At 35.7% G+C, this 20,327-nt stretch overlaps 1 protein-coding gene across 1 annotated transcript in view; it reads left to right on the top strand.

Annotated features, from left to right (window-relative positions):
- LOC306888312 (unconventional myosin-Va-like) overlaps positions 1–15,418 on the top strand; it is an 85,024-nt gene extending 69,606 nt beyond the window's left edge. The window contains exons 31-40 of the mRNA XM_079446527.1: positions 316–514; positions 3,743–3,836; positions 3,952–4,095; positions 4,217–4,371; positions 4,497–4,586; positions 9,560–9,710; positions 9,796–10,078; positions 13,678–13,852; positions 14,259–14,339; positions 14,446–15,418. Coding sequence (XP_079302653.1) covers positions 316–514; positions 3,743–3,836; positions 3,952–4,095; positions 4,217–4,371; positions 4,497–4,586; positions 9,560–9,710; positions 9,796–10,078; positions 13,678–13,852; positions 14,259–14,339; positions 14,446–14,598 — 1,525 coding nt within the window. The 3' untranslated portion in view covers positions 14,599–15,418. The remainder of the gene's footprint in view (positions 1–315; positions 515–3,742; positions 3,837–3,951; positions 4,096–4,216; positions 4,372–4,496; positions 4,587–9,559; positions 9,711–9,795; positions 10,079–13,677; positions 13,853–14,258; positions 14,340–14,445) is intronic.
- Positions 15,419–20,327: the final 4,909 nt, after the last annotated feature.

Raw genomic sequence — 20,327 nt, 5'->3', positions numbered from 1 at the left:
ATATTTTAGAAGTCAAATATGAAGATGAATAACAACATATCTCACCTGGAATGACCTGGAATATAGCACACAGATTGCATCTTCTATTGTTTTATGGTGTAAAATATCATTGTGTGGAAATGCTGCATAAAAATCTTTGAAAATTGTCCTTACAATATTTAGGTTTAAAAATGACAATTGTTAGTAAATAAGGACAGCATTTTCATCTTTGGATGAACTGTTCCTTTAAGGCCTCACAACAGAAAACTCAAAACAGAATCAAAAGCTCTTCTAATGAACGGTATTTCTGATTATTTGCTGTCTCTGTCTGCGTAGGTTGTTGGAGTCTCAGTTGCAGGCTCAGCGTCGGTCTCGTGAGAATGAGGTGGAGGTTTTGCGTGGAGAGTTGCAGAGTGTTAAAGAGGAGAATAACCGCCAGCAGCAGCTGTTAGCTCAGAACCTGCAGCTTCCTCCAGAGGCCCGAATCGAGGCCAGTCTACAGCACGAAATCACGCGCCTCACCAATGAGAACCTGGTCAGTACTAACACCTTCCTATGCCAGTGCTTCTCAGCCTACATCCTTTTCCTTTCAACAGAATTAGGTGTCCCATAAATGTTAGTGTTATTCCCTATTTTTCATTATTAGTTATTAATTATTAATCAGTAATTTTCAAGATGAAATTATATGCAACCTTGCTCTTGGTCCTTATGTGGCCAAATGTAGAAAAAGGTTGAGAGCCACTTCCCTAGACAGAATGACTTTATGAATGTTGGCCGCCAGCAAAAAGCCCCTCACAATCTAAAACGGTTTATTTTCTTAATTTCTGGTCACGGTTCAAGACCCTGTGGTTTGATAAATGTAGTAGTTGTGACCTTTAGTCCCTGCATGTTAGATTTGAGTGTTCACCTATAAGTTGACATATCTAACCTTTAGCAGATATTCAAAAAATGTTCATTTAAGCAAAATAATTGGATATATATATTATTTTGACACAGGCTCATTATGATTACACTGAACTGATTTTTTTGTGGCCCGTAAAAACTGAATTTGTTGTTTGTTTATTTGTTTATTTGTAATAACTATAACAATAAAGTTTTAATAATAGTAATAATTCTATGAGAATAGTGAAGTCCGCACTATAAAGAACATGGCATAAAGGAGCAATATCATGGTAATCACGTTTTAATTTTAAAGAGCTTGAGCATTTATATTGGCAGTTTGTGCTTATAATAATAAGAATGTTACCGTTTGTTGGTGTGTACACTAATATCATAATACTTACAATTCTTGGTGTGAACGGGCTTTAGGAATAGAATAACCTGTTCATTTTTTGTCCAATTGTGGTTGATGCCGTCCCTGCTCATGATGGAACACGCTGCAATACAGCAGCAGGACAGTTACATATAGTGATTATTTTGTCTGGGCTCAGATTTATAGATTTTTAGTTAGTATTGTTTTCCCCCTTCTGGTTGACAAGTTTGTGGGAAAAAAATGATAAATGAGACAATAATGCAAGCTGCTGCAAATAATGCAGACATTGGTTTAATTTGCATACAGAGAATCCTGATTTATATATATTGTTTTTTCTAGAATGAGAATGCCCCCACCCCATAACACCTGCCACCGAATAGCAAGTAGCAAATCATAGATGGCAATGTTTTTTTTTCTTCTTCTTTTAAATGAAGGGCAAGCACTTATATAAATCAGACTCCAGTAGACCAATTTGGAGTAGACATCACAGTTACGTCACTTGCAGCTGCGCACGCATTGTGGTGGCAGAAAAACACTGGTGACAAGTGGAGGGAAATGGGTAAAATCCATGGAATAATAGGAAAAAAATATATTTGTGTGCCTTTGGATGTCAGAATCAGAATGCAAATCATTTTTATAGAATACTGTCATCAAAGATGCCATTTTAAACTAAACGCAGATGTTGAAACAGACAGACTATGGATGAAAACTGCTATGATTACTCTACTTTTAAAACATAAATTTGATTTAAACAATAGGTCTAAATAACATTTTACACACATTCTCACAATTTTGACTTTTTTTCTTGCAAATGCAAGTTTATATGTGACCCTGGACCACAAAACCAGTCTTAAGTCGCTGGGGTATATTTGTAGCAATAGCCAAAAATACATTGAATGGGTCAAAATTATTGTTTTTTCTTTTATGCCAAAAATCATTAGGACATTAAGTAAAGATCATGTTCCGTGAAGATATTTTGTAAATTTCCTACTGTAAATATATCAAAACTTAATTTTTGATTAGTAATATGCATTGCTAAGAACTTCATTTGGACGACTTTAAAGGCGATTTTCTCAATATTTAGATTTGTTTGCACCCTCAGATTCCAGATTTTCAAATAGTTGTATCTCGGCAAAATATTGTCCGATCCTAACAAACTATCCAAGAGTGGAAAGGATATTTATTCAGCTTTCAGATTATGTATAAATCTCAATTACAAAAAATGGACCCTTATGACTGGTTTTGTGGTCCAGGGTCACATCACATCTCTTTATAACTCGATTTAACTGAACAATAGCGTGTTAAAAACAAACAAAAAAAAAGTCATATATAAACTCATATTCTGAGCCGAGGGGAAAAGAAAGAATTAGAGTTCTTTTTCCTTATCAGAATTGTGAGCTATAATCTCATAATTGCGAAAATAAAATCAGAATTTTGAAATATAAACTCAAATTGACCTTTTTTAAAATTATTTTATTCCATGGCTTCCATACACCGCTACTTGAAAACTGACGTTTTCTGCCACCAGATAGGCTCCGCCCACAGAAAACATCATCACTGCTTGCAAACACTGAATTGGTCTATATCCTGTTTCAATAGGACAACATAAACACAGAACCAGAAACTGTCAAACCAGTTTATGGTGTCTTTAATTATGAAAGGGATGGGCCTGAACAAACTACAGATGTAATTTCCTTTTTTCACTGGAGTCTATATGAGCATCAAAAGCGGTATTTGCATTGGAAAGACAGTTCAGAAATCCTGCTGCTCGCCCTTTTGTTTTGTGTGATTCTAAACAAATGATTTCAGATTTACTCGCTCATGAAACCGTGGAGCGTGATTTTGGTCTGAGTGCTGTACTGTGCACCTGCACCAGGTGTTTGAGGGCTCATCTGATGTGGAGATGTTTCATTCACAGGAGCTTCACTCTGATGATCCAAAGGAGTATAAAGCCTACAGAATCAGCATGTTACGCAGGATGGTTGTATGTAGGATCGTGTGTGTACGAGTGTGTGTGTGTGTGCGCATGTATCAGAAAACTAACTGGCACTAGTGTGTGTTGCACAGAATCTGAGCTGCATTGAACTCTAACTGTGTGTTTAACCCACAGCAGTGTGAATCAACACACTTTTTAATATGTTTCTCTCTCAATAACCGGGCAAAATCTCACAAAAATATGTCACCCCCACCAAAAAAATATGCTTTGTTTTCTTTAAGCTTTTTTTTTTTTTTTTTGATGAGGTGGAATGTGACTTTTCTTTGTGAGATCCCCCCCATCTTTGTTACTATTTCTCTATTTTTTTCTCTCTGTTTAATGAGTTGCATGGACAGATGAAATACTGATATCTTCAGATTGTTGCAGAGCTTAAAGATGCTCGGTTGACCTGCTTTGTCCCGATTCTCTAAAATAAACCCTTTATTTAAATATTTTTCACTCTTCTGCCTAAGAGACTCATTTGTCATAGTGTTGCTGTGATTGTCTGATGATGATGTCTGTCTCTGCGGTGACAGGATCTTATGGAGCAACTGGAGAAACAGGACAAGACCGTCCGCAAACTGAAAAAACAGCTCAAAGTCTTCGCAAAGAAGATCAATGACCTGGAAGGTACGTGTCACTGAGACTCTGTTCAGAAATCACTTGTTGAATTTGTGGAACAACTTAAATGTAGAGTTACAATCCTTAATGTTCATATGTGTTGATGTTTGTCTGTGTATTGTAGGTGGCCAGATGGATGTGTCTCCGGGACAGACGACCGATGAGCCTGTTCATCCAGTGAACATTCCACGCAGGGAAAAAGATTTCCAGGGAATGCTGGAATACAAGAAAGAGGATGAACTCAAACTGGTCAAAAACCTCATACTTGGTAAGACACATAGACATACTGTATAACTGTAAAAATAATAAATCTATTAAATGATTTAATTAGTTTGATTCCAACAAAAAACGACTGTGACTCTGGCTTGTGCATATGTGCGTTTTGACAGAGCTAAAGCCTCGTGGAGTGGCAGTAAATCTGATACCAGGTCTGCCGGCATACATCCTCTTCATGTGTCTGCGTCATGCCGACTACATTAATGATGATCAGAAAGTCAGATCGCTACTCACCTCTGTCATCAACAGCATCAAGAAGATCCTCAAGGTCTCAATATACTCTCACAAACCATTCACGTTTAAAATGTTATAACTTAACACAACTGTCTTTTTAAAATAGTCTTAAAAAGGCAAAATATCTTCCTTTCTCATTGCTGTTTTGTTTTTCTACAGAAAAGAGGTGATGACTTTGAGACCGTTTCCTTCTGGTTGTCTAATACATGTCGTTTCCTGCACTGCTTGAAACAGTACAGTGGTGACGAGGTGAGATATCACACCTTAGACATTAGTGATGTGCATCTCATGACTCAATACAATACGCATCTCGATGCATAGCCAACGATACGATACATTAAAGAAGCATATGAAGCAGGTACCGATGCGATGCGATACGATTCACCCCTATTACGATGCAGTGCGATCCGATTTCGATTCGATTCAACACAATGCGAGTCGATGCAATACGATGCAATGGAGAAAATATAATCACTTTTAATGCCTCAAGGCCTGTTTCGTAAAACAAGTTAACCAAATAAGCCAGGCTTATTTCATTTACTCTGACTCATTGTCAAATGATTTGGTTCCATAAAGCAAATTTAACATAAGCCTAGATCAAGCTTAGTCACTGTGGCAACTTATGCTGGGAAACTAACCTGGTCTAAAGCAGGCTAACTGTCATGCTAAGCTGAGCTCCTCTAACACTTTTTTTATAGTTTCTTGCCATGCAGCCTTTCTCTCTGATTTTATGACAGCTGTCCCTTTTATAGTTTGCAGAACAGATATCAGAACATTAGAACATTACAATATAAATTGCTCTTTAAAGCATTAAAATAACTAAATTAAAAGTTAAAATCACTGAATTAAAAATGAAAATAAATAATAAAGAAAATGACTATATTATAACCGCTATAAGAAACACACATTAACTCATTTGAGCTCAGTAATTAGAACTGAACTAGCTTACATTTGATTTAGGCTACCTAGTCCCTTTACAGTCACTGCTATCATAAAAATACACTTATATGTAGGTTTAAAATTCTACAAAAGACACATTTAATGTCCGACAACAAATATTTTAGCAAAATGTATGTTATTCTATTTTAATTATTTTGCTCCTATTTGATTGCGCTCCGTCTGTTTTGCGCGCAGCAGCACTCGTTGCTCTTGTGTGCCTCGCCCACTCCTGACAGCAAAATGGATATGTTTGCATGACTTTCTAACATTTACAGATGAAAAATATACCTGTGACATGTCAGTTATGCACTGAGCAAAACACAATGTCTCAAATGCATTAGCACAGATTTATTCGTTGTTTGCCTTGGTGGATCGATCTGATCCATGATCGACATTAAGGTCTGCTTAAGAATAAGGGTGCACAATTTTACCGATGCAAATATGTTAGAAACGATGCATCGCAATATAAATGACAACTTGTAGGTGACGCACATTTTTTAAACCGATGTATCGCATCGTTAACTTTTTATGCCGATGCACTGAGCGAATCGGGGAAGCTTCCCATCCCTATTACACATACATGTCCTGTCTTTCTCTTTCTGCCCGTGTATGTACCCTGCAAAGGTTCTAGAAGCTGGACTCTAGAAGGTTGATAATGAACCATAAAGGTGCAGTCACATTAGCGATATTTCCGGTAAAAAAGGACCATTATCTTTTGTCAAAATCATTGAAATATGTAAAGCACAGCTCACAGAGACAGTGCCAATTTCATTGATCAATAATTTTCATCATAGTTTTTTGTCAATGACATTTTTGCAAAAGCATTATGATGATAAAGAGAACTCAATTTGGTCCGGTTTTCTGAGTGCACACATCCGAAGCGCGCTCATAGAAAGCCACTTCTCAGACAGCGTATGAGTAAAGAATTGAGTTTACTTTCATGTCTTATCACACTTGAATGGACAAATAAACACAAAGTTATGTCAAAATGTTCCTTTTGGTAAACATTCATGCAAACACAGTCAATTTCGGGAAAAAGGTCAATATTTTTTGTCACTCATTTCAGAAAGTGAAACCCATATATTATATAGATTCATTACACATAGAGTGAAATATTTCAAGCCTTTATTTGTTGAAATTTTGATGATTATGGCTTACAGATAATGAAAACCCCAAATTCTGTGTCTCAGAAAATTTTAATATTGCATAATATCAATAAAAAAAGAATATTTTAAACAGAAATGTAAGGCTTGACAGTATTCTCAAGCTTGCGGTCATCCCTGTTGCTTGTGAACCTTTTCCTACCCAAATTCTTCCTTCCAGTCAACTTTGCATTTAATATGCTTTGATACAGCACTCTCTATACAGCCACACCTTTCAGTAATGACCCTCTGTGACTTACCCTCTTTGTGGAGGGCGTCAATGTTCGTCTTCTGGATCATTGCCAAGTCAGCAGTCTTCTCCATTATTGTGGTTTCAAAGAACAAGAGATACCCGGGATTTATACTGTAGGGATGGTTATTTATTGAAACTCAAATGTAAATATTCTAATATTTTGAGATACTGATTTTTGACTTTCATGAGCCGTAAGCTCTAATCATCAAAATTAAAACAAAAAACTTTTGAAATGTTTTACTTTACATGTAATGTATCTAAAATATATGAAAGTTTCACTTTTTGAAATAAGTTACAAGAAAAAATGAACTTTTTCACGATATAAGTGAATGTGAACAATTTAGAGAACATCAGATGTGTGTATTAGATCCTTGTATTAGGTCTTAATGTGAATGCAGCCTAATAAACCTACTGCTGTTTGTGTCCTTAATGTTTTAATTAAACATCAAGGCCCGGTTTCATAGACATGGCTTAGACTAAGCCAGGATTAGGCCATAGTTCAATTAGGACATTTAAGTCATTTTATAAATGTGCTTAGAAAAAAAAAACATTACTGGTGTGCATCTCGAGACAAAACAAAGGCACTGAAATGTTTTAAGATCAGTCAGTTGCAAGTTTCTTTCAGTTGAAGCAGCTCAGACTTACATTTTAGTCTAGGACTAAACTTAAGCCTTGTATGTGAAACCGGGGGCAAAAGAAAAAGCGAGAATCACTCACTGCTATATACTGAATAACTTTTATAGATTTAATAAGGATGAATCTATACTTGAGTTATACACATAAACATGAAAGAATGAAGAATGTTGTTTGCAAGTTGTTGTAAATAATGCATATATAACCTCTAGGCTTTTATTGAAAACAAGACCATTTTTGTGTTGCTTCACGCGAAGTGTTTTTTATGTGTTTATTTATGTTGCAACAGTTGTATCTATGTCTATATCGTACAATCAAACCTTAATATCATTTATGTTAAAAGGTTAACCGATTTTTTTCTTCTGGAGTATATAATGCAGGGCTGTCCAAACTCGGTCCTGGAGGGCCGGTGTCCTGCAGAGTTTAGCTCCAACCCTAATTAAACACACCTGAAGCAGCTAATCAAGCTCTTACTAGGCATACTAGAAACTTCCATGCAGGTGTGTTGAGGCAAGTTGGAGCTAAACTCTGCAGTACACTGGCCCTCCAGGACCGAGTTTGGACAGCCCTAATATAATGAGTTTGGAAATTTTAGAGAAATTCTCAATTGATGCATTACAGTATAACTAAGCAGTATAATATAGTAGGCTACTTATGATATTTAGTCAACTAAAACTAAATTTAAAAAAAAAAAAAAAAAACAGCTGAATAATATGGCTAAATTTTTGTCAAATAACTGTGACTGAAAAAATAAAACTCGATTTCCTGTAAAAATTAACTTTGCACATTGAGGGCCCCTTTAAACCAAGCAGCTTTCTGATGATTTGCATGGTGAATTCATGTGATCAATTTGAATATGAGAGAAATTTGCATGGGGAACATTTTCGCTCTCAGCTCTTTTGAACCAAACCAGCATAAGTGGTTACTTGTTAGTGAATAAAGTCAAGAGATGCTTTTGTTTGTGTTTTTATTAAAGGGGTCATATGATGCTTTTTTTAAAAGATCTTTATTTTGTGTATTTGGTGTAACAGAATATGTTGACATGCTTTAATATTCAAAAAACACATTATTTTTCAAATACTGTACATTATTGTAGGTCCTCTATGCCCCACCTCTCTCAAACGCGTCAAAGTCCCTCCTTCTGACAGGCGCAGTCTGCTCTGATTGGCCAACTAGCACAGTGCATTGTGATTGACCGAACACCACAAGCACTTGTCGGAAATGTAACGCCAAACGCGAAAAAGCTTCAGCTTTCAAAATAAAAGTAAAGACAGTTAATAATGTCCTTAGTTTTACCATCAGTTCAAGCCCGAGAGGGGAACAGAGTCGCATGACAGTCACCGAGATGATGCACGTATGTATTTGCACACAAGCCGCGATTAAGACAGCTGACTCCACTGTGATGTGACCCTGTCTCTCTCTCTCTCACACACACACACACACACACAACGTGTGAAACTCCGCATTTGAACAGTCAATAGCAAATACTTAAACTTAATAACAAAACATACTTACAGTCGCTGATTGAAAAGGGCCAGATTGTCATAGCAAAGTCAGAATTACCTCCTCTCCTAGGTTTACGAAACGGTCATCCTTAAAATGCGTTGCTGTTCTGTTGTAAGTAATCTTAATGATTCCTGAAACCACGCCTTCTTTCTTTGCGTGAACATTTGGGCAACATTACGCAAATATTTCCACATCGTGTCGTAGACATGTGGGGGCATGTTTGAAGGAGCCGTTTTAGGGGGGCGTGGCAGAGTCTTAACTTTGATAAAGAATATCTCTTTGGTTTTGAGACTTTAGTCTTTGCAACTTGAACAGCTTGTAACACTCCAAAGAGATAGGGAAACTTGAAATCGCATCATATGACCCCTTTAAGCTCCTGCTTTTAATGGATGGAGATTTTTATTATTTGATAGCGATTATATTCACAAAAAGCAATTTGTAGCTGGTGAAATATTCTAAAGCCATGGATAGAATAATTTTATATTCACAAAGATTGTGTCCAAAAAAAATTAAATAGTTCTAAAAAATGCACATAATTTTAAGCACCGTATAATTTCTAATCTTGAGAGAGTGATTTGATTAATCACAAACAGCTGGACGTGTCTGGGAAAAGTCATTGAAAACTGTAGGAATCCTGTACATTACCCAGTGATGACCTATTTATCTTCATTGTATATGTGGCCACAGTTTCTCTCTGCCTCCAGTGTTTTTCAAACAGAATCAACACTTTGTCCTTCTTCTCTCTCCAGCAATTCATGAAGCATAACACTCCTAAACAGAACGATCACTGTCTCTCCAACTTTGACCTGGCTGAGTACCGGCAGGTTTTGAGTGATCTGGCCATTCAGATCTACCAGCAGCTCATCAAGTGTATGGAGAACATCCTGCAGCCCATGATCGGTGAGCACGTGAACTCTGGGTGCCTATCTATCCATCTGTTTCTGTCTCCCTGTGTATTTATCCCTCTGTCTGTTGCTCTCTGCAGTCTCTGGCATGCTGGAGCATGAAACCATCCAAGGCGTGTCCGGGGTGAAGCCCACGGGTCTCCGTAAGAGGACGTCCAGCATCGCTGATGAAGGGACGTACACATTGGACTCCATCATCCGGCAGCTCAACTCCTTCCACTCCATCATGTGTCAGCACGGAACCGACCCAGAGCTCATCAAACAGGTGGTCAAGCAGCAGTTCTACATCATCGGCGCTGTCACCCTCAACAACCTGCTGCTGCGTAAAGACATGTGCTCCTGGAGCAAGGGCATGCAGATCAGGTGTGTGCAGATAAAGCAGTGCAAAATATAGCAGACCATATAAATACAATTGTAACCAAATAGGGTTGTCATTGTAAATTATATTAGTCAATAATTCTTCATAATTCTTGAAAATAATTTTGACACCATTGTGAAAAATAATGCAATTGAACATCCTTTTTTTAAAATGGTAAAATAAATATGAGCATTTTATTCCAATAAATTACAATAAAAATTACAAATTAAATAAAAATAGTTATATGTAGAATATTAATGAAGATTAAATTAATCTAAACTATATGTTGAATTATTTCTTACATAAAAAATTCTTACAAAAAAGTAATTGTAAATATTAAATAGTATTTCCTGTCCTATTAACTTTGGCAGAGCCAATAGTTATTTCTCAGAAACTCATATTTCACTAACCTAGTACTTTGTAAACACGACTAATAAAAGCCTCAGCATGCTGATTCCTAGAAATTGTGTAAAGCCAGACAATAGCTAAGTTTCCATCTAAATATTTGAATTAAACTTATGCGCAAGACTGGAATATCGCATAAAACGTTTGCGAATAAAGCACCGTTTCCATCCAACGAGTCAAAGAGAACAAAATCTTCACTTCCTGGTAAACTGGCACTAAATATAACTTAAAGAAAACTAGGAGAAACCACTGAATATAATAATTTTCATATATGATAAATCACTTGCGCCTCAGATCGAGCAGACGAAACACAATAAATGCGGTCATTGCTTTCGGAGGTGGATGCTGCTGTTTGGGAACGCAGTCGTCTAAGACAATTATACAGAAATACTTTGATGACAGACTTTGCTCAGGCATTTCAGAATGACCATAACAACATATAGATGCTGTGAACAAGATCGGTCCACTGGTTAGTCAAGTTATCCTGTCTCATAGCGCAAAGTCACATTACTTTTTGATGCGCATGGAGGAATTTATTCAGTGTTTTTATCGTAGTTTTATGCGCATTTTTTCTTATCGGATAAAGTTTATCCCACTCAAATGTGCGCATAAGTTTTTTTTAAGTGCATTTTTAGAATTCATGCGCATCTTGGCATTTCCATCCAGTGTTTTTTTTTTATGCGGTATTCCAAAATGCACGTAAAAATAGGTGGATAGAAACATACAGTGTCCTCCAAAAGTATTGGAACAGTAAGGCCAATTCCTTTATTTTTGCTGTAGACTGAAAACATTTGGGTTTAACATCAAAAGATGAATATGAGATGAGAGATTAACATTTCAGCTTTTATTTACAGGTATTTTCATCTGGATCTGATACACAACTTAGAAGATAGCACCTTTTGTTTGAACCCACCCATTTTTCATGTTAACAAAAGTATTGGAACAGATAGAATTAACATAGATTAAAGTGAAAAAGACTTAATATTTAGTTGCAAATCCTTTGCTTTCAATAACTGCATCAAGCCTGTGACCCATTGACATCACCAAACTTTTGCATTCTTCTTTTGTGATGCTTGTCCAGGCTTTCACCGCAGCCTCTTTCAGTTTTGGGGGGTTACTCCCTTCAGTCTCTTCTTCAGCAGGTAAAATGCATACTCTACAGGGTTTAAGTGTGGAGATTGACTTGGCCAGTCTAAAACCTTCCACTTCTTGCCCCTGATGAACTCCTTTGTTGTTTTGGCACTAGGTTTTGGGTCATTATCTTGCTGCATGATGAAGGATCTCTCAATCAGTTTGGTTTCATCTTTCTGTAAATTGTCAGACAAAATATCTCTGTAGACTTCTGAGTTAATTTTGCTGCTGCCATCATGTTGCAACATTAATGAAGATTAATGAGCCTGTCCCAGAAGAAGCGATGAAAGCCCAAGCCATTACATTGCATTACTTGTGTAATGTGTACTATAATGTACACCTGTGTACACTGTGTTTCAGATGAGCTTGTATGTTTGGGATCATGAGCAGATCCTTTCTTTCTCCAAACTTAAGCCTTTCCATCACTTTGGTCCATAAAATCAGTCCATAAAACCTTGTCCCAGAATTTTTGAGGCTCGTATCATATTCTTCTTGCTAATGAGTGGTTTGCATCTTCTGGTGTAGCCTCTGTACTTTTGTTCATGAAGTCTTCTGCAAACAGTAGATTGTGATACCTTCACTCCTGCCCTCTGGAGGTTGTTGCTGATGTCACTAACAGTTGTTTTAGGGTCACAATGTTTCTGTCATCAACTGCAGATGTTTTCCTTGATCTACCCGTTTGAGGTGTGTTACTTAGTACACCAGTGGTTTCTTTCTTCCTCAGGAGATTCCAAATGGTTGTACTTGCTATTGCCAGTGTTTGTGCAATGTTTGATTGATTTTTCATCTTCTCTCAGCTTCACAATTGCTCGTTTTTCACCCATAGACACCTCTCTGGTTTTCATGTTGGTTACACGTCTAACTAACTATAAATGCAGTCTGCACAGATCTGAAACTGAGCGCAGACATTTAGTGCTATTTATAGTTTAAATAATCAATTAAAGTCATGGGGAAGTTGTGGCCTAATGGTTAGAGATTCGGACTCGTAATCCAAAGGTTGCGGGTTTGAGTCTAAGGCCGGCAGGGATTGTAGGTGGGGGGAGTGAATGTCCAGCGTTCTCTCCACCCTCAATACCACGACTGAGGTGCCCTTGAGCAAGGCACCGAACCCCCAACTGCTCCCCGGGCGCCGCAGCATAAATGACTGCCCACTGCTCTGGGTGTGTGTTCACGGTGTGTGTTCACTGCTGTGTGTGTGCACGTTGGATGAGATAAATGCAGAGCACGAATTCCGAATATGGGTCACCATACTTGGCTGTATGTCACGTCACTTTCACTTTAATAGGACACACCAGGGCAACAAAATACACCTGTCAGTCACATGTTCCAATACTTTTGGTAACATGAAAAATGGGTGGGTTCAAACAAAAGGTGATATCTTCTAAGTTGTGTATCAGATCCAGATGAAAGCTGAAATGTTAATCTCTCATCTCATATTCATCTTTTGATGTCAAACCCAAATGTTTACAGTCTACAGCAAAAATAAAGGAATTGGCCTTACTGTTCCAATACTTTTGGAGGACACTGTAGCTAATATATTATTATTGATCAGTGCCTGAAGATCCAAATGAGATGTAGTAAAAATGCATGAAATCAATCAGAAGAGATGGTATAGATTTGTACATTAGATAAAAAAATATTTCAAATAAATGCTGTTCTTTTTAAACTTCCTATATATCTGTTTTCAGTAGTAATGAAAATAAATGTTTCTTGAGTCAGCATATTAGAATGATTTCTAAAGATTAATTTGACACTGAAGACTGGAGTAATGGCTACTGTAAATTCAACATTGCCATCATAGGAATAAACGACATATTTAAATATATTAATATACAAAACTGTTATTTTAAATTGTAATAATATTTCACAGTACAACTGTTTTACTATATTTTTACCACCTTGGTGGGCATAAGAGACTTCTTTCAAAACTAAAAATCTTACCGACCTCAATCTTTTGGTTGATTACATTATGTACAGTAAGATCAGGATTCAGTTGTCAGCCATATTTTAGTTTATTTCCAGTCATCTTATCTCCAGTACAAGGGTTTATGTTTGTGTGTGTGTTCAGGTATAATGTGAGTCAGCTGGAGGAGTGGCTGAGAGATAAGAACCTCATGACATGTGGCGCGAAAGAGACGCTGGAGCCATTGATTCAGGCCGCACAACTACTGCAGGTCAAGAAGAAGACGGATGAGGATGCTGAGGCCATCTGCTCCATGTGTAACGGCCTCTCTACAGCACAGGTAACACACACCCCAGACTGCGCTTCAAATGATCATAATCATTTCAAAAACACATTTTCAAAAATGTGGCACCAGATACAGGGCTTTGTCTGAATGTTTTATAATATTATAGTTCTGTTGTTTTTGTCATTTATGGTAGTTTTTGTATTTTTGTGTAGTTTTCTTTTTTTATTTATTTCAATAGTTATTTTAGCACAGCAAATCGAACTAAATTAAAATGAGAAATGTTGCCTCGGTTACGAGCTGAAATAAAACTATTTTATATTTAATTTTGGTTTACTTAGTGAGCATTTGATTTTATTTTATTTGAAGTAATGAAAATGTTTTAGTTTGGTTTTAGTTTCAGTTTATTATAATGACACCCCTGACACACACACCCTTTCATCATTTCTTATTTTCGGTCCAGATTGTGAAGGTGCTGAACTTGTATACACCTGTCAACGCGTTTGAAGAGCGTGTGTCAGTACTGTTCATAAGAACAATTCAGGTATGTTTCATAACTCAACCTTATGATAGTTCTTGTGCTTTTTAAGTCAATCTACTGCATGTTTGTCTGCGTGTGAATGCTTCAACCTGAGTCTTTCCTCTGCCAGACACGTTTACGGGATCGAAAGGAGTCGCCTCAGCTGCTGATGGACACCAAACTCATCTACCCCGTGACCTTCCCCTTTAACCCCTCCTCCCTGGCCCTGGAAACCATTCAGATACCCGGAAGCCTCAATGTGGGCTTCCTCAGTCGTGTGTAGACTCGTCAATCATGTTTGAAATGTATGATTATAGGTAAATAAGTCACACACTTAAAGAGAATGCAATTTAGATCATGCCATCAATCCTTCTTTTTCCACTTCTTCATCACTTTTATTTATTCACTAAAAGAGGGAATCTCACAAAACCAGATCACAATTGACCCCAAAATCAAAAGAAACGCATATGAAACTATTTTGCTTGAAAAAAATTAAGCTTGAATATTTGCTTGAAGCTCATTAGGACGATTAATATTTTGACATTGTCATGCTATTTTAATAACATTTAAGCACTTCCTCGCAAAATTCTGATTACTGAAATGCAAAAAGAAAAAAAGCTAATTTAATATAACTCAATATATTATTGACATTTTACAGTGTTTGCTAACATATGCCGATCAAATTAAATAATTGGATTTCACTTGATTGTAGTAATTAATTAATAATTAATACAGTGATTTTTTTTTTTTTTTTACGAATAAAAAATAAGGTATTATTAATGAAAATCAACATTGAGAATAATGTCAATAACAGAAATGCTCAAAACACATATCCACATCAGCACAATACAATAATAATAATAATAAAGTTCTTCATTTACTTCATGGAAAATATATTCTTATAATATTTTCTTTTGATTGTGGGACCTGGATATTTTTGTGAGATTCACCTTTTAAACTGGAATATTTCAGAGATGTTTCACTTACGGAAAGAAGAATGAAGGTCAAAATATCTCATTTTAACACTAATGCCTTTTCAGATCACAACCAGAATAAGTTCACGGGGCTGTATAATCTTATACATATATAAATATCTATGAATATATATGATGCCAAGATATTTTATTTATTGCGTTACCCTTTCAGATATATTTTTCTTTTCTCTCAGATGCTAGATAACATGGATATCCAGAACATACTCTGGTCCTCTGCACTCATTCATACCTGATTAATAACTCAGTCTCAGTAAAAAAAAGCTGACTTCATTAACGTAGATGTTCATTTGTTAGTAGCATGTGATGATGTTGATTAGCTAATAAGTAGTCATGTCTGGTGTAACTCTGGCGGAAAGAAAACTTAGCATCCGTGCACTGTCCCAGAGCTTATTTCTTCCTCAAGAGCTTCTTCAAGTTTACATCTCTGATCTTCAGGAACCATTTCCAAAGAGATGGTAGAGGCCAGACCCAGTGCATGATGGGATTGTTTGGGTTTTCATCATACGAACATATCAAGAGCATGAGGTCTGTGTTCCACAGGTTTCAGCAGAGCTAGAGCTTGTTCAGGTGAGATCTAGAGTCCTGAATGAGGTTTAATGACGTTTCAGATGGTTTGGGCCCGGTGGGTGAATCTCATGAAGAAATGTCTCAGTGAAATATGAAATAAACAACAAAACAGTTTTTGCACAAAGAATATTAAGCATGTGTAATCCCACATTCTCACTATTGTAATGCAGTGATCCTTACTTGTGTACTTTACTATTTAAATAAGATTATTTATTATTTTTTTTGTATTACAGTAATGAGAATTGATGGAGAAATGGGCTTAATTGTGCAAAAAATACAAATCTTATTGCTCAGTATATATACAGTAATACACTTTTTTTTTTTTTTAAGAAAAGACAAGTTTGTGAGATTCAAAGAGGCATCTTGTATGCACAAAAGCACACTGGATATCCCAAACAGAACTGAAAGAAACCCCAAACTACTGACTCTCTCAACACATGAAGATGTTATTTATTTCAGTATTATGTTTTTAAAGGGTAGAAACGGTTGTTTTTATGGCATGTGCTGTTGGATGAGTTAACATATATATGGACAAATTTCTTTTTGTCACTTGTTTTGTTTTGCTGTTTGTCTTTTACATTCACGTCTATATCAGATAATACATATCAGTATTATCTTGGATGTGTCAGGCGGCTTTTTATTGGAAAGCTGTTTGTTTTGATCTGTAACTCCTGAAATTAAAACGGTCACCTTAGTGCAGCCATGCTTTCCATCACACACACATAGACATTCACACACCCTATTCTTATGTTATATTATATTATATTAGTTTTAGGGTCAAATGATGTATGTTGATACTTTGTTTCCTCTGTCTACTGCATGGGTTTCAGCTTTAAAATCTTCCACACTAGTTCAGTGTGTTATTGGCCATTAACACAACTTCAGCTCTAAATAGAGAATCTTATTTCACTGTAGTGCACTGGGATTCATCATGCCTTACTGTTGTCCATCCTGTATCAATCTATCAGTCTCAACTGCTTTCTGACGGCGATCATTGTTATGCATATGTCACAAGAAAAAATTGTGTGTGTGTGTGTATGTGTGTGTACATGCAGGACAGTGCAAAGACCATTTTTCCTATCAATTTTGTATCTCCTCCCCCCATATTTTAAGCATTTGTAAAAATGTAGGTGAAAATAAAATTGCAAACACCTAATGAGGTAAGGGGAAAAAAAGTTAATATTAACATATTCTTTAAAAATGTCTTATTTTGATTCTCAGTTAAGTGGATTTTGTTTACATCATTTTCGATTTGTTTATCATTTCGATATTTTTACTGGAGAACAAGGCAAGAATAGCGATCAGGTTTTGTTTTTCGCAGTGTATTAATATTCAGTTCAGATGAGCACAGCTGAAATCAAGTTCAGCATTCAACATCTTAGTTCTCATCAGTGTACAGAATCATTCAGGAGTTTTATGATCATGGGACCATTGTGTGTGTGTGTGTGTGACCTTTGCTTTTTTATTGTGTTAGTTCAGTTCTTATGGAATTCAAATAAAAATGGTTGGAAGATTTACAAATGCATATCACTTCAAATGGAAAATAATGAAGTTGTACTGGAACACAAATGAAAATGTAAACAAAAAAAAATCATTGATTGTTGACGTGTTTGGTTTTATTTACATTGTCATATTTTAGATAAAGCCTTACCTCTGAATGGACGACATGTCAATGTAACACATTTGTTTCTCTGTGATGTTTCATATTCTGTTAATTTGCTTTATTGACATTTGTGAAGTATAAACCTATAATAATCCTGTTGAAATGGGTATAGATTTCCAAATGCCTCTTAAAAAAAATTGATTTGCACATTTTCAAAAATCTCAGACTTGTCGCACCGATCCAACAGCCCTGTTTTAGTCCTCCTTCAGCTTTAGGATCTAAAGTGGTTTGTAAAAAATGACTTTCACATTACATCAGCTAGTCCACAGTCTGATGCTCATTGTATCGAGATCAGCCTGCTCTCATGCTTGTATAAAGACAGCTTACACAGACATTGATAATTGCTGTAGTAATGCAGATCAGTTGAACGTCTCATGTTTGCTTCTCCTTCAGCTTGTTCAGACAGGATTGGGCTGATTGAGGTCCTGAGGGGGGTGGGGGAGTTTGTAGTTCATGTAGCTGTAATTATTTCATGTGTTCATCAATGCAATTTCATGGAGTGATATACTAATGTCAAAAGCTGTTCAAGTCAAATAAATTAATTCAGCACTATGTGAATGTTTTTATTTTTTATTTTTTTATAATTGCATTACAAAACTATTTAACATTTATTCTGAAAAATGGCAAACGTGGTTTTGGAGGATAACAAGAAAGGATGTGGAAGAATGTTTGGCAACACTTTAGTATAGGGACCAATTATCTCTATTAACTATTTGCTTATTAGCATGCCTATTATTAGCATATTGGCAGTTTATTAATACTTATAAATCACATATTCTGCATGACCATATTCTCTATCCCTAATCCTACACTGTAAAAAAAATTCCGTAAAATTTACGGTAAAAAACTGGCAGCTGAGGTTGCCAGATTTCTACCGTAAAAATACGGTAGCAAGGTTTTAGGTTTTACGGTTTTAACTTAAATTTACAGTTAAATACCGTAATTTATTTTACTGATATAATCTTAATATACAAATCTATTAAAGTACTGAAATCTGTTTTGTTCCTTTGAAATACACTGATAACCACTAAATGCAGGTGAAGATGAGAAAGTCACATGATGAGCCAAAGCCCATCACAAGCAACTTTGAAACAGTAGAATATACAGAAGATGCACAGTGTCATTCACACAAGCATATTAAACTGAAATATGCTATAAACATTAATTTAACAACATTAGATGTAACATACAACCCTAATAAACATAACTGATAAGAAAAAACTAAGAAGAAACATAGTTATTTCAAAGAAAAAAACGTCAAATTCAAACAGAATTTGAAATGGAACGCAGGGAATTCTGGGAACGTCAGTTTACGGGTTTTCCCTGTAAATTTTACAGGAACTTTCCGTTAACCATGTAACAGGTTTTTACCGTAGCATTTTCACAGTTTTTTACCGTTAAAATCACGATCATTTTTTACAGTGTATCCAATAACTAAACTTAACAACTACCTTACTATTAATAAGCAGCAAATTATGAGTTTATTGAGGTAAAAGTTGTAGGTAATGGTTTGTTAATAGCATAATTGGACCTTAAAGTGTGACAGAATGGTCATGTATCAGACAACACACCTATTCTTTCATCATATATGGAGATAGGACAGACTTGCAAAAGGACAACCATCACTGCAAAACCATCATATTCAGTAACCAATGATCCAATAAATTTTCTATGGACAAAATCAAGTCCTGCCCTATATGTTTTCTTGTTAGAAAAGTCTTTTCACTCAGATATACTTCTCAACAGATGAAAAGACAATAGCAACTTATGTTTCATGCTAACATTAATCTTACTATGTGCTGAACCAAACAAAAAACTTGCCATTTCCAAAATATTTTCAAATGACAAGTATTGTAAAACTTGGTGGACCTCCAGGTGAGAAACGTTCTTTGGCATATCAATATCACATGCTGGATGTCAGTGATGAACTTTGAGATACAAGGTAAGTATTTGACGATCGATGGCTTTGAGAATTTTGATCGCATAAAACTAGTGGCTTGTGATTGATAAAGCAGGGAAATTAATGATATGACTGATATGCTCATTTGGAAATGACACACATTTTCCCTACTTCACTTATTTCTGTAAGTGAAAAAACACAAATGATGGTTAAATGCCAATAAAGCATCTTATTTTCTGGCCAGTCATCAAGCTTATAATTAACCAGCACTAGTTTGGGTAAAATGTTGTAATGGAATATTCCACCATTTACTTGCCTAACATTCATTTAAAAAAAAAAGGAAAGTTTCAGAATTTCAGAAGCATACTTGTTACAGTGATATTAAGAAGTTCAACTTTTTGTATGTTTTCATATTACCATTTTAATTTAATATTACTTTTGGTTTCTTAGCAGTTTTCAAACAAATATGTATAACAGTCAAAACAATTGTGAAACATTAATTAAAAATCACAGTTGATCTATAAATAAGGAAATATTAATAAAAAATATTGAAATATTCAGAAATATTAACATCAGTTCACAATTTTTGATAGTTGTAATAAAAAAAATTATAATTAATGTAATTATTATGAACGCACAAACCCATATTTCTATGCAGATGATTTTCAATTTGAACAGCCAAAATATATTGTTACATTACACTATTATTTCTCAAGTTTCACGTGACTCTTGATTTAAAGAATGTATTTGTTCCATTGTTTCCCACCTCACGTTTCCTTGGTTGAGGTTTATTTACTTTATGCATTATGTTCTCACTATCCTATGTATTTCAATTTGTGTTTTCACCTGTTCATGGACTACTTCACCTTGTGCATTTGAAGAAAAGC

The sequence above is a fragment of the Barbus barbus genome (assembly GCF_936440315.1).
Source record: "Barbus barbus genome assembly, chromosome: 22".
NCBI lineage: Eukaryota > Metazoa > Chordata > Actinopteri > Cypriniformes > Cyprinidae > Barbus > Barbus barbus.
Note: the sequence above shows the minus strand (reverse complement) of the source record. Positions and strands in the feature narration are given on the sequence as shown.